Consider the following 15893-nt stretch of genomic DNA (forward strand, 5'->3'; position numbering starts at 1 on the left):
GCAAAGGTAAGGCGACACCCATGGGGATACCGTGCGTGAGGCCGCAAAGTGATATGAGGTGTTACAGGCTAGATCGATGTGACATTGAGTCGGGGTCCTGACACACCTAAACACGGCCGCCGGCCTCCACTACCACCGCCAACCACCACATCAACCAGACCTGGGCCGGGGCCAGATCCGCCACCAGCACGATCCAGGGCGCCGGATCCCCACGGGCTACGTCGGAGAGGAAGGAGGCAGCGCCGCCGACCACTAGAACACCAGGGGAGGGGAAGGAGCTGAGGCAGGGCCGGCCCGCCGGCCGCCACCACCGAGCAGAGAAGGGACGCCCTGCGACGACCCCCCATCTGCGCGCGGGAGGGAGCAGCCCCGCCGCCGCCAGCGCCACGCGGCCTTAGGCCGGCGACGCCCCCGGCGGCGGCGAGGGAGGAGGGCGGGGCGAGGGGGGCGAGGGGAGGCGACGCTAGGGTTCCTCCCGGGGAGCCTCGGGGATTCCCTGTAGGATCTTGATCTTCGTCGTAACTGGTAATATATGGGACAAGGATATGTATATGCGTAAAACATTTTGATTTCTTTTGACATTATTAGGTTTTTTTGTTCATGTGAAGCATATGCTCTTGGGTGCCGTTTTGAATTGAATTACATAATAAAAGAGAAAACAAAAATAACACTATTTCCCGTATGTAGAATGAAAGCAAAACAAACATTATAGACCAATATATTGGACTCTACTCATACAATTCAAGTTTAATTACAATGGTGCGCAATACTGCAACCTGCAACTTACAGATCCTTACCCACACCTAAGCAGTTGCTACTGATTTCCCTTTGCTTCATAAACCAATGGTCACTCCATTTGCTTCATAAACTCGGTGAATGCAGTGTAGGAGGAGCCACCTTCCTTCCATACCGCGTGAGCGCTCTTCTTTACCGCCATGATCCGCTCCTCGAGTGCTCGCAGTCTCTCCGGCTCCATGTCCATGATCTGCCTAACCGCCGCGTCAACATCGTCGGCCCTGACAAGCCCCCCGCGCTTATACCCTCTCACCTCCACGCCAACCTTCATATCTTCGACAATGTACACCTTGTTCATCCACTGCTCGGCTACCAACGGCCAGCACACCATTGGCACACCGGCGACCACCGCCTCCAGCGTCGAGTTCCATCCGCAGTGGGTTACGAACGCACCAGTGGATGAGTGACGCAGCACCTCCACCTGTGGCACCCAGGACGCAGTCACCACGAAGCCCCTGTCCGCGGTCCCGGCCAAGAACCCCTCCGGGAGAAGGGACAGCGCCGCGTCCGGTCCGCCGGCGGCTGCGGCGAAGGCAGGAGGCGCGCGCAGCACCCACAAGAACCTGTGCCCGGACTTCTCGAGCCCCTTGGCCATCTCACTGATCTGCTCGAGCGACACCGTGCATCGGCTGCCGAAGCAGAGGAACACGACGCTGCGCTCGGGCTGCGCGTCCAGCCACGGGAGGCATGGGTGTCTTTCCTCCTCCTCTGCCCCCTCCGCGATCAACGGCCCGACGCAGTAGACCGGCGGCGTGGCGCGGTCGGGGAGGCAGCGCCCGTTTCTAAGCGCCGCCACCGCTGAGCCCTCCAGCGCGTCGAAGGTGTTCACAAGAATGCCGCTCGCAGCCGCGACCCGACCGAATACGTCCAGCACAGTCGCGTACAGGTCCGTTCCGCTGTCGAGCACCGCGTCGACCAAGTGAGACGCCGGCATCGGGGGCATGCCGGGGAACGACACGGGCGTATCGCCGAGATCTTTCAAGTTTCCGGCGTGCCGGGAGCAAAACAAAGGCAATTGGAGGAAGATGGAGAGGCTGGCGGCGCCTGTGGAGAAGAACAGGTGCCCCGGGATACCCAGCTCCGCGGCTACGCCGATGTCACAGACGGCGAGCATGTCGGCCACGAGCGCGTGGACATCGGGGAGGCTACGGAGGAAGTCCCGCAGGACAGGTGCCTGGGAGCGGGAGGCCGCCTGCATGCGTATGAACGGGTGGGCGGCAGCGGAGGCGGCGTCGAGGCTGGGAGGGGGAGGGAGGGAGTGGACGGAGAGGGAGGGGAGCCGGGAGGCGTACCGGCAGATGGTGGAGCGGAAGGCCGGGGCGGTGAGGGATGGGCCCGGGACGGCGACGGTCACCGCGAGGCCGCGACGGAGGCACATCGCGGCGAACTCCAGCATGGAGATGAGGTGGCTTAGGCTCTGGCCGGCGACGACGACCACCCTTCTTGGCGTTGACATTGGAGTGTTCTGATTCAGCTTTGCTTGGTGGCCTGGCCTGTGAACTTTGGAGTTGAGATTTGCACACTCGAGGAGAGAAACGAGTGGTCCGTGTCACTTGTATCGTCTTTTTACTTGTATTTTCTTTTTCATGATATATAATACGTGTGTCTCATTCATATTTCCACCGCCTTAAAATAAATAATGTGATTGATTTATAAGCCGAAAACCAAAAAAATTCTGCTGATGTCATCTATTCATACGTGGCAAAATGAGTGGTGATGGAGACGTGTGGGCGATGTGCAAACGCACACACGTGTGACAGGAAGGGAGACGCACCACACGTCTTTAATGTAAACAGATTGTCACGTCATCGCATGCATGCATGTAGGAATTTTTTTGGATTTTCAGTTTTTAAAATGTTTTATCTCTTAAACAAAAAATCCGATTGAAAATCCGTTTTCACCATTAAATCCCTCGCGACGAGATCTTTGCAACTAGATCCCATGTTGATATGTTTTGATGAATTTTTTTTTTGGATTAAAAGTTACCATGTCTATTGCATATGAATTGCCATGATGTTTACACTGAAGTTGCCATGATATGTTTCAGCTATTTTCTTCTACATTTAAAAGTAAATTTTGACATTTATAAAATGGGGAATTAAGAAACTAGACTTGCCATGAACCATAAACTAAAATTTCCATGATACATGCACGTAAAATTGCCATGGTTCATACAAAAAATAATTTTCATGGTCAAAGTACTGGAGTTGCCATCATCAAAATACTAAAATTGCCATGATCTACAAACTAAAATTGCCACATGGCAACTTTAGTTTAAGCCCTATGGCAACTGCAGCGTAAACATCGTGGCAACTTCTGGCAAAAAAAAATTCGTCGAAACATATCAACATGGGGTCTAGTTTTGAAGATCTCGTCGAGACGGATTTAATGGTGAAAACGGATTTTTAGTTCGCTTTTTTATTTAGGAGATACAACATTTTTAAGCCGAAAACCAAAAAAAAATCTGCTGATGTCATCTATTCATGCGTGGCAAAATAAGTGGTGATGGAGGCATGTGGGCGATGTGCAAACGCCCACACGTGTGGGCGTTAACATTTCCGTTGATTTAATACAACTTGGTACTAAATCACCCACACTTATTTTAGGGCGAGGGAGTATATCATAAGGATTTATAATAAAAAAATCAAAAAAGACAACATAACACGTCTTTGCATAAGAAAAACACCAACCAAGAAAACAATCACAATCAAAACTGAATAATTTCTTGAGCTTGACACCATTGTCAGTCACCTGCCTTTAATGTCACTATAACAGCCACAAAAAAAATGAATCACCTCGAGCTCGACGCGGCTCAGTCGCTGATATGCAGCTTTGCGGACCTTGAAGACGGCTCATCAAAGGCGGAGCCATTACGTTGAATGAATCAGACCGGGGCAACACCTCAGACACGTCGTCGAACTCCAAATCTGGCACCCCAGCAAGACTAAGACATCGGAGAAGGAAATCATACCTACCAACCATGAACGACAAGCCCAGCGCATGATCCACCATCTTCTAAATGCCACCAATGCAGACAACAATCTACATCCGCTCCTGGACTACCTCCCAAGCTCCATGTCGGCGCTAGAGCAAACGGCATCGCATCAGGAGGGGGGGACCACGAGGATGCTGTCGTCGCCACCCTATCCTAACTTGGACAAACTGGTTTCCAAATCCATCCGCAACCATAGGACCGATCGCCTCAGTGGGAAGGATCTGAAGCTTCTTTATTCATTGCCTCCATCGCCGCCTCCCAAGCAAGACGTTGGACGACCCAAAAAACACTAAGCTACTACGGCATAACCTAAAGCTACATGATCCACACTAATACGTCCATTTTGCATCATGCTTTTATATTGATATTTATTGCATTATGGGCTGCTATTACACATTATATCACAATACTTATGCATATTCTCTCCTATTTTATAAGGTTTACATGAAGAGGGAGAATGCCAGCAGCTGGAGTTCTGGACTAGAAAAGGAGCAAATATTAGAGACCTATTCTGCACAACTCCAAAAGTCTTGAAACTTCACGTAGCTTATTTTTGGAATATATAAAAAATATTGGACGAAGAAAGTACCAGAGGGGGGCCACCAGCCAGCCACAAGGGTGGAGGACGCGCCCTACCCCCTGGGCGCGCCCCTCGACCTTGTGGGCCCCCTGGCAGGCCTCCGATGCCCATCTTTGGCTATATGGTGTGTTTTGCCCTAGAAAAAATCAGAGGGAAGCTTCCGGGACGAAGTGCCGCCGTCTCGAGACGGAACCTGGGCAGAACCAATCTAGAGCTCCGGCGGAGCTGTTCTGCCGTGGAAACATTCCTCCGGGAGGGGGAAATCGTCGCCATCGTCATCACCATCGATCCTCTCATCAAGAGGGGGTCAATCTCCATCAACATTTTCACCAGCACCATCTCCTCTCAAATCCTAGTTCATCTCTTGTATTCGATCTTGGTCCCAAAACCTCAGATTGGTACATGTGGGTTGTTAGTAGTGTTGATTACTCCTTGTAGTTGATGCTAGTTGGTTTATCCAGTGGAAGATTATATTTTCAGATCCTTAATGATAATTAATACTCCTCTGATCTTGATTATGAATATGCTTTGTGAGTAGTTACGTTTGTTCCTGAGGACATGGGAGAAGTCTTGTTATAAGTAATCATGTGAATTTGGTATCCGTTCGATATTTTGATGAGATGTATGTTGTCTCTCCTCTAGTAGTGTTATGTGAACGTCGACTACATGACACTTCACCATTATTTGGGCCTAGGGGTTGGCATTGAGAAGTAATAAGTAGATGATGGTTTGCTAAAGTGACACAAGCTTAAACCCTAGTTTATGTGTTGCTTCGTAAGGGGCTGATTTGGATCCATATGTTTCATGCTATGGTTAGGTTTACCTTAATTCTTCTTTCGTAGTTGCGGATGCTTGCGAGAGGGGTTAATCATAAGTGGGAGGCTTGTCCAAGAAAGGGCAACACCCAAGCACTGGTACACCCACATACCAAATTATCAAAGTAACGAACGCGAATCATATGAGCATGATGAAAACTAACTTGACAGTAGTTCCCATGTGTCCTCGGAAGCGCTTTGCTTTATATAAGAGTTCATCCTGGCTTGTCCTTTGCTATAAAAAGGATTGGGCCAACTTGCTGCATCTTAATTACTTTATTTACTTGTTACCATATGAATTATCTTATCACGAAACTATTTGTTATCGATAATTTTAGTACTTGCAGACAATACCTTGCTGAAAACTGCTTATCACTTTGTTCTGCTCCTCATTGGGTTTGACATTCTTACGTATCAAAAGGACTCACTACAAAAAAATACACTTCCGCGATGATACGTGTTTGTCACAGTAGGTCACGTTTTCTGTCATGCATGTACATCCATGACAATTTTATGACAGAATCAAGATAGTCATACATGTGTTGTCGTAGAAGTGTTCCATGACATTACCAAAATTATCATCACAGAAGTGTCCACTTCCATGATGAAAAATCGCGCGTCACAGAAGTGCTTTCGTCAAGGGTGACCGACACGTGGCATCCACCGTAACGGAACACCGTTAAGCTATCAGGTCCGGTTTTTGATCCGATAACCCGTTAACAGCCCGGACCAATGGCGATTTTCCACGTGTAAAATCATCATTGGCTGGAGGAAACACTTGTCAGCTCCCCGTTGGCACATGTGTCACTCATCCAATGGGCGAGATGCGCTTATGAAATGTTGACACGTGGACCGGCCCAAAAGTGGCCCATAAAGTTTAAATGGGCCGGCCCAACTAAAGGCCCACAAGATTTTGCGGTCCATAATGGGCCGGCCCAGCAAAAGGCCCATGAGATTTTGCGGACCATAATGGGCCGGCCCAGCTAAAGGCCCACAAGATTTTGCGGGCCATAATGGGCCGACCCAGCTAAAGGCCCGCAAGATTTTGCGGACCATAATGGGCCAGCCCAGCTAAAGGCCCACAAGATTTTGCGGACCATAATGGACCGGCCCAGCTAAAGGCCCACGAGATTTGGCCGACCATAATGGGTCGGCCCAGCTGAAGGCCCAAAAGATTTTGATGACACTAGTAGGACGGCCCATTAACAGGCTGCCATGTTTTGGGCCAAATGCCGGCCCATATTTGATCCGGTCCATTAACAGTCTGCCACGTTCCGGGCCTAATAAAGGCCCATATGAGATCTGGCCCGTTAAAAGCCTACCACGTTCTGGGCCAAATTACGGTCCAGATCAGGTCCGACCCTTTGAGAGGCTTTGGACTAAATTATGGCCCATATCAGATTCGGCCCGTCAACTGGATGCTATACTTTTGGGCCCACTTGATAAAGGCCCATTTAGTAATTCGGCCTGATATTAGTTTCGGCCTGTTAAAGGCCCGTTTAACATTTCGGCCCTATATACATTTCGGCCTGTTAAAAGCCCGTCATATAGTTGGGCCTAACTACGACCCCGTTTGCATTCGGCCTGCTCACAGACGATAATATGATTGGGCCAAATAAGGACCGAGACAATTTTGACTTGTTATAAGCCCATGATTTGATTGGCACAATCATGGGCCGGGGTCTATTTCTGCCTGCTGCCAGCCCGTGAGCTGTTCGGCACTTTCCATGCCCAACCTACTTTTCAGCCTCCTAAAAGCCCATTGAGTTTTCTTGGGAAAATAGGGCCGGCGGTTTACTTGGCCTATTAAAGGCCCGAATCTACTAGTGGGCCAGTTTACATTTAGGCATGTTAACGGACCAAGATGACGAGGCCCATGATGCGGATCATACATAGTGATTTGCATGACGGCCCGATTATGTACCTTAATTTTACGGCTTGGTTAGTTTATTGCGAAGACAGGATATATATACAGTAAAATAACTGCAGCATCGTGAATAAGGAAAAAAACCTAGACTATACAATAAAGAAATTACGACATATTACATCTACTGGGCATCAAAGTTCGCCACTATGATAATAAAGCACAAGCAGACAGCAGATTACATACACTGGGCATCAAAGATCGCCACCAGTGCAATTAAACACGCCGACCAAATAATATACAAAACCAACAACACTTCAATAGAGTTCAAGAAAGGTTAGCCCTGCTCGGGAGCTGCAGCGCAAGCAGCTGAGCAAGCTGTTGAGACTGCACTTGTTTTACACTTATATCCTCCTCACTCTGAAAGATAAACAAGCAGATAGATGACATGTTTTGCACATATAAGTATCAGTGCTGACAATTCATCATATTTCTGACTGACGAATAAAGTGACACAGTTTAAAATAGCATTAACACAATATGGTATTGTTCGGGTCAAGACATGGTAGGAAATGACATTGTGAAGGAGTTGGCAGGTTCATGACACCACTGGATTACAGATCAAGAACTCATAAATATCAATGGTTAGTGTGCTGTCAATTTATCCCATTTTAGATTGGCAAAATAAGATCACTTGCTCTGTATAGTTTAATTTACATGGTATGAAGAAGGAACTTGGTTGTACAACTGAAAAACTTAAATTGAGAAGGACAAACTTTTGTTTATGAAGTACAAAATAAACTTTAAACATGCAATTTGATGCAAACACCAAAAATAAACAGCTGTTGCAGTCATGCCTAATCAAATATACACAACAAAGTTTGAAGACTTGAGAAGGACAAACTTACATTATTGGTGAAGGCAGGCTCTATAAATCCCTTGTCCATGGGGGGGGGGCAATTCAAGAATTTTACCACATAATCTTCTTCATTAGCATTGCCTTTATTCTACATTTTGTTAAGAGTGAATATAGATGTGACAATATAAGAAAAAATGAAGAATATTTAAGATAAGATGAAGAGTGATGCTACATAACCAAGTAGCTATAAATGTAAGTACAATGATACAGGGAAAAGGTACAGCCAGGAGCAATGCAGAGCTAAACTTTTTCAGTACCATCGGTGTTATCCAATCTTATGGTAAGAGTAAATATAGATCTTATGTGTAGAAAATGGAGGGCAAAGGAAAATAAACTGCAGAGTGATGGTACATGAACAACTACCTGTCAATATAAGTACACTGATAAAGGACAGCAGGTACTTACAAGAACAATGCAGAGCTAAAAAAATTCATTGACATTAGATATATTCTACACTAATGTAACCATTCATACAGATCAGATAATTTGGAGAACAATTGATAAGCAAGCTATTATGTATACTGTTGTCACATAATGAACCAGGTATATATGCAAGTACAATGATACAGGACAACATGTACTAACAAGAGCAAAGCAGCGGGCAGCATATTTGCGATATCCCGTCGTTCTTTTCAAACCGGAATTACTTTTTGAGCAGATTTCCTGCAAAAAAGATCCGTAAGGCACATGCAGAAAAGTAGAAGTTCAAATTGTCATGCGATATCATAGACAGTACCTCATCCTCAGAACGAGACCGGTGCATAACAAGGTTTTTCCATTCAATGTCTTCTAAATTTAGCATAGGAGACTTCACCAGAAATTCATTTATAGACTTGCCATCAAAGTGTGATTTCCTCAAGTAACACCGATACTGCTGCAATGCTTCCTTGAAAAGCGCAAGCAAGCTTTGCTCGTCATGACTATCCAGATTGACCCTCGCCTACTTACAACAATGTAATGTAAATCATTGATGTGTTCAATCAGCAAAAAATAGGAAAATAATCACCATGAATAATAACACTTACACGTAAGTGGGACAGAAAGATGTGAAAATGATGTTTGTCTTCACTATAATCTTCCCATGATGGGAATATATGCACGTAGTCCCTAACAACATTGAAAGCATTGTCTTTTAAACTGGGAATAACTGGAATGGGTTCCAAGCTGCAGGATTTGGCCGTCTCTGCAGTTGGGATAGGTCTTCGACCGGTGGACTTGCTGTACTTTTTGCTGGAGTGAGATTTTTCTGTGATACGGTTGGTGCTATGGCAACTGAAATCGGCATACCTTTTGTTGGAGTGTAGGTCCTGTGTGGTGGGGCTAGTGGTGTGGCCAATGAAGTATGGGTACAGTCTGCTGGAGTCGGTCCTATGTTTTGTGTCACTGGTTGTACAACCAATATAAGTGGGGTGTTGTCTGATTTCTCTGGCACAATCACAGTTTTCAAGGACTTTGTTGGTGCTCCTTTAGGTTCGGCAATCACCCTCTTACTTTTTGATGTTTGATGCACAAGAACAATATTTGAGTGGAAAAACATGGTATGATGATAGATGGAATATGTATTGATAATGGATGGGCATGGCATCTCGACATATATGATGAGTAAACTAAGGAGATGGCGGTGCAACAAAGTAGAAGAAATGCAATACAACATATGCAAGATACGCGCAATCAATAAAACCTTGCCAAATTAGAACAAACACCTTGATGGGTGAACAGGACAGGCCATCTGCCTTTGACTCCTCGAGGTTAGAATAGTCATTAGGATCATATTCTGAACAAGAATCAACAGGTGGGGAGCATATGAGTTTCATTGCATCCAGAATGGCACTCAATGCCTTGGTGCCAATTTTGTAAGTCATTGCAGTATTTAGCTTCAAGAGTGGACTGCTGCTAGTGCGACACAAAGTAGCTACACAGATCATAGTGTAGATATAACGGGAAAACTGTAAGCATCAGAGTAAAATTAGCAAAGTGGAACTTGCTAGAATATATGTGCTAGTATTGCCGGTACGGCCAGAAAGGATTCAGATACCAGCTCTCTTCAACTGAAGGTGCTATGCTGTTAATATCAGTGTAACTCTCAAAGGCGACACAGCTCACCGCATTTCCTTGCTATTCTTATAGGATTCAAGTGGGCAGGCCACTACAAATCCTATTCCCATGTTTACAAAATCCTACGAATCAAAGAGGCCCGAAGAGTTCAAAGTGTCCATTACAATCGACCGTATAGACCTCTACATTGCAAATGTCCCTGCTCATCTTCACTACAAGGAACATACTGTACTATTATCATACTCCCTCTATTCCAAAATATAAGTCTTGGTAGATATTTCCACTATGGATCACATACAGATGTATCCAGATACATTTTAGAGTGTAGATTCACTCATTTTGCTCCATATGTAGTCTATGGTGGAATCTATACAAAGACTTTTTGTGACGCCCCTGATTCAATCATACACTAATCATACATGCAAACGTGTATGATCAAGATCAGGGACTCACGGGAAGATATCACAACACAACTCTACAAATAAAATAAGTCGTACAAGCATCATATTACAAGCCAGGGGCCTCGAGGGATCGAATACAAGAGCTCGATCATAGACGAGTCAGCAGAAGCAACAATATCTGAGTACAGACATAAGTTAAACAAGTTTTCCTTAAGAAGGCTAGCACAAACTGGGATACAGATCGAAAGAGGCGCAGGCCTCCTGCCTGGGATCCTCCTAAACTACTCCTGGTCGTCATCAGCGGGCTGCACGTAGTAGTAGGCACCTCCCGAGTAGTAGTAGTCGTCGTCGACAGTGGCGTCTGGCTCCTGGGATCCAATGTCTGGTCGCAACAATCGGGTATAGGAAAGCGGAAAAAGGGGGAGCAAGCAACCGTGAGTACTCATCCAAACTACTCGCAAGCAAGGAGCTACACTACATATGTATGCATTGGTATCAAATGGAATAAGGCTATCATATGTGGACTGAACTGCAGAAAGCCAGAATAAGAGGGGGATAGCTAGTCCTATCAAAGACTACGCTTCTGGTAACCTCCATCTTGCAGCAATAGAAGAGAGTAGATGGTAAGTTCACCAAGTAGCATCGGGTAGCATAATCCTATCCGATGATACTCCCCTCGTCGCCCTGTGAGAGAGCGGTCACCGGTTGTATCTGGCACTTGGAAGAGTGTGTTCTATTAAGTATCCGGTTTTAGTTGTCATAAGGTCAATGTACAACTCCGGGTCGTCCTTTTACCGAAGATCGCGACTATTCGAATAGATTAACTTCCCTGTAGGGGTGCACCACATAACCCAACACGCTCGATCCCATTTGGCCGGACACACTTTTCTGGGTCATGCCCGGCCTTGGAAGATCAACACGTCACAGCCCTACCTAGGCACAATAGAGAGGTTAGCACGCTGGTCTAAATCCTATGGCGCAGGGGTCTGGGCCCATTGCCCTTTGCACACCTGCACGTTGCAAACGCGTCCGGAAGCAGACCTAGCCTAGCAGGCGTTCCAGTCCAATCCGGCGCGCGCCGCTTAGTCGCTGACGTCATGAAGGCTTCGGCTGATACCACGACGTCGAGTGCCCATAACTGTCCCCGCGTAGATGGTTAGTGCATATAGGCCAGTAGCCAGACTCAGATCAAATACCAAGATCTCATTATATGTGTTATCTTGAAATAACCGTGAACGCCGACCAGGGCCAGGCCCACCTCTCTCCTAGGTGGTCTCAACCTTCCCTGTAGCTTCGCCACAAAGATCCACTCAGAGGGCCGTCGGGACAAACGTCCTTTCGGACCCAATCCGTGGATCACTCGCGGGTACTCCTACGAGCCGACCCGTCTTTAGTCACCACAAGTATCATATATTATGTATACAAGTATATACCCGTGATCAACTCCCGAGTGATCACGGCCCGATAGTATAACATGGCAGACGGACAAGAATGTCGGGCCACTGATGGTAAACTAGCATCCTATACTAAGCATTAGGATTGCAGGTAAGGTATCAACAGTTGTAGAAACAATGATAGGCTATGCATCAGAATAGGAGTAACGGAAGGCGGTAACAGGCTACACTACTCTAATGCAAGCAGTATAGAGGGTAGAGTAGGCGATATCTGGTGATCAAGGGGGGGGGGCTTGCCTGGTTGCTCTGGCAAGAAGTAAGGGTCGTCAACACCATAGTTGAACTGGGGGTCACCGGCAGTCTCGGGGATAGAAGTAACGGGGGGGGACACAATAAATAATGGAGCAATCAAAGCAACACAAAGCATAACATGTCAATACGCGGTGCTAGGGGTGACCTAACGCAGTACTAGGCGATACTGGCGAAGGGGGGAAACATCCGGGAAAGTATCCCCGGTGTTTCGCGTTTTCGGACAGATGAACCGGAGGGGGGAAGTTGTGTGTTTGCTATGCTAGGGATGTGTGGCGAACGAACGGGTTGCGTATCCGGATTCGTCTCGTCGTTCTGAACAACTTTCATGTACAAAGTTTTTCCATCCGAGCTACGGTTTATTTTATATTAATTTTCAAAGTTTTATTCATTTTTTGAATTTAACTTAATTCAAAAATAAATGTAAAATACTATGTGCACCCAACTCTGGGTACACAGAAGCATACCGGAGGGGCTGACATGTGGGCCAAGGGGGACCCAGTTGACCGGTCAAAGTTTGACTAGTCAACAGGGGTGGGCCCCCTGTCATTATCTGCCTAGTTAACTAACAAGATTAGTTGAGACTAATTAAGCAGTTAACAGGTTGATTACCAGGATTAATTAGGTTAATTAATTGGTTACTGATTAAGCTTAATTAGTTTAATTAAACCAATTTAATTATCTTAATTAATTTGCCAATTAATTAATTATTATTCTTTATATATATTTTTAATTCGTTTTTTGTTTTACTGGGGCTGGGCCCACGTGTCATTGTCCCAGGCCACAAACGGGTTAACGGGCGCGGGCGTGGGTACTGGACCCGGACACGGGGCGATGTGCGGCACGGCGTCACACAGGGCAGAAGCGGCGGGGCGAGGCCAGCACGGGCCGACCGGAGCAGTGAGCGGCAGCGGGCACGGCCCCGCGTGGGCGGGCGCGCGTGGGTGCGCGGCAGCAGGGGCGCACGAGGCGCTCACCACGGGCGCGCGGGGCTGGATCCGGTGATGGGAGGGAAGAGCGTGCAGGGGGGAGAGTGCAGGGCGGAGCACAACTGGCGGTGGCAGCAGCGACGGGGGTAGGCGGCGCGAGGCACGGCGTGCCGCGGCGGGCGTGGGGCGGCGGTGTGCAAGCTGGAGCACGGGATGAACGCGGCGACGACGGCGCCCGTGCGTAGAGTAGGCAAGGGCACGCGCGCGGGGTGGCTAGGCGCGACACTCGAGTGCGGGGCACGTGGGCGTGGTGAGCGTGGCCTGCACGGGGTGACCGGACGAGGCGGGGGGGGGGGGGCGTGCGTGAGGAAGGCATAGAGGAGGGGGGTTCGTCACGGCCGGTGGAGGGAAGAGGGGCGGCGAGGCTCGTTGGAGCCGTCGAGGGCGAGGCGAGGAGGCGTGCAGTCCGGCGGGGAGGAAGACAGGGATGACGGCATAGAGGACATCGGGGGAAGGTCCGGCGAGGTCCAGGTCGTTGGCCGCCCGGCCGGCGCGGCGAGAGGCGTCGCCGAGCGCCCAATCCAATCTGGATCGGGGGGGGGGGGGGAAGCAGAGCGAGGAGTGGACGAGTGGGGGGGGAGTGGTACGGTCGGGGTTAGGGTTCGGGGGGAGTGGGGATAGGATAAGGGAGTGGGGAATGGCCGGTTGGGCCTCAGGGGGCAGTGGGCTGGCCAGCAGCTGGGCCAGCCTGGCTAGCTGGGCCGAATGGCCCAGGGGGAGGTTCTGTTTCTTTTTTTGTATTTCTTTGTTTTTTGTTTATTAGTTTTCTATTTTATTTACTATATATTTTTGTTTTATAAAATATACAAGTAGTGCCTAAATTAGTGTTGCAAAATACCCCAATGCCACAAAAAGTTTGTGACAAAATAAAATAGTTTAGTAATTTATTAATTGTAAAAGGCACTTAATTAATTGTTTTTGCTACTGTTTAAAATCCTTATAGTTCATTTAAGCATTTTATAAAAGCTTGGTTTCTCCACCATAATTGCTTATGATTTATTTGAAACAACCCGAACATTTTAGTTTTAATTTTTTTTGAAAACTTTTGTTGTTTGCTTTTATTCTGAATTTGAATTTGAATCGGTTTCGAACTAGCGCGAGATTAGCAACAGTAACTGTGGTGACGCGGCATCATTAACGGAGGTTTACTATAGCTTAATTATCGGGGCGTCACAATTCTCCTCCACTACAAGAAATCTCATCCCGAGATTTAAGAGGTTCGGTAAGGGGGGAAGTTTTGGTTACGAATTTCTAACGAATCATCTCGGTCTTGGTTGCTCTTCTCGAAGAGGTCGATCCATTATGTTGATGTCTTCATTTCTCTGCTTCAGGTCATCATGATTAAGTTGTCGTCCTTCCTTCAGGATCTTCACCGTACTTACGAAAGAATAAAGGGTGGGTATTCCAGAAGAATGGACCTCTGCAAGGTTGACTATCTGGTCGATAACATCAGGGAAGGTGGCGGAAAGTAACTCTCGAATTGCACTTAAGAAAATATCGAGAGTAAAGTACGAAGGTACCCTGAGAAGTTTCAAACGGATAGGCAATCGTTTGATGTCTGAAACAACATGCGAAAGGGGTCCAAAGCAACGAGATTGAATATTGCGCCTGTTACCAGAGTAGATCACTAGGAAGGTGACCCGTCAATTACATATGTAGCCAGGCTCAAGGATTAACTTTGGCAACAGGGTGTACAGGAGAGTCAGGTTTCGATCCTGTGGAACTGTGGGTTATGGGCCCACCATGTGGGTTAAAATAAGGAAGGGCGTTGACATCCGGCACGGCCATGATAGCAAGGCATGTCAGAGAATAACCGGTCTGTTATGTTGTCTGCATCATTGGTACCAAGGGCGAGGGACGAAGAGAACCTTTTTCCTGCTCGTTGAATGAGGTGGACCATTAGGCAAAGTTCTCGTCCATCGGTGGCTACCAGAATGTCATCAACAATAGTAACACAGTCTTACTGATAGAGTTGTACACCGAGGTGTTTACATAAGCAGTGAATTATTACTGCTTAGATCATATAGATCACAAGAAAGGTTTAACCAAACAACGGAAAGAAAAATATGGTTATCAGATTAAACAGAACAAAAGAAAGGAAAATGTGTTTAAACACTTATTTCGGGGGTATATCCTTCCCAAGGACAAGCAGAGCATGATATCCTTGGCAGGATGTAATGTAGAAAACTCTTTAGGAAAGGAGAGAGAAATTTCATGACATTACCCATGCAACGGTGTTTGGATAATTCACCAAGTAACATTTAGCATTAGGCTTCAAATGTTCTTGTTGAAAATCGGAGCACCTCAGACATGCTTCGAGATGCCATTAACAAGGTCTTCAAGCAAAGGTCAGACTTTGGATGCACGAAGGATTCATCAGGAACAACTGGCAGAATAAGTCTTACAATTTCCTCATGTAAGAGTGTTTAACCTAGCCGAAAAGGAAAACTATAACAATAGAGCCTTCGGCCAGGTGTGCTAGGCATGACATCACCTTACCGAGTCATATAAAGACCAATGTTATAACTCTTGAAAATATATTCCGACCATCATATCTGACCGAGATTTAGATCTGATTGGTGTCAGGATACCTTAGACTCTGGATGCCTGAGCAGAAAAAGGTGCGACACAAATTGACGAGATGACATTATAAGATCCGCGGGAAATGAACTATGGAAGCAAGTTCGAAACAAGAGTCCATCATTAAAACCAAGAAGAGGATGAGGAGGTGGCTGATGGACTCAACGATGATTCATCGAGAATTCCAAAAGGATGGA

General features: G+C 47.0%; 1 protein-coding gene across 1 annotated transcript; it reads right to left on the reverse strand.

Annotated features, from left to right (window-relative positions):
- Positions 1-684: 684 nt before the first annotated feature.
- Positions 685-2318, reverse strand: LOC123147748 (anthocyanidin 5,3-O-glucosyltransferase-like). The gene has a single exon (XM_044567054.1). It carries the CDS (start codon positions 2249-2251, stop codon positions 848-850), a length of 1404 nt encoding a protein of 467 aa, XP_044422989.1. The 5' UTR covers positions 2252-2318; the 3' UTR covers positions 685-847.
- Between the last annotated feature and the right edge of the window lie 13575 nt (positions 2319-15893).

This window comes from Triticum aestivum, chromosome 7A (assembly GCF_018294505.1).
Source record: "Triticum aestivum cultivar Chinese Spring chromosome 7A, IWGSC CS RefSeq v2.1, whole genome shotgun sequence".
Taxonomy (NCBI): domain Eukaryota; kingdom Viridiplantae; phylum Streptophyta; class Magnoliopsida; order Poales; family Poaceae; genus Triticum; species Triticum aestivum.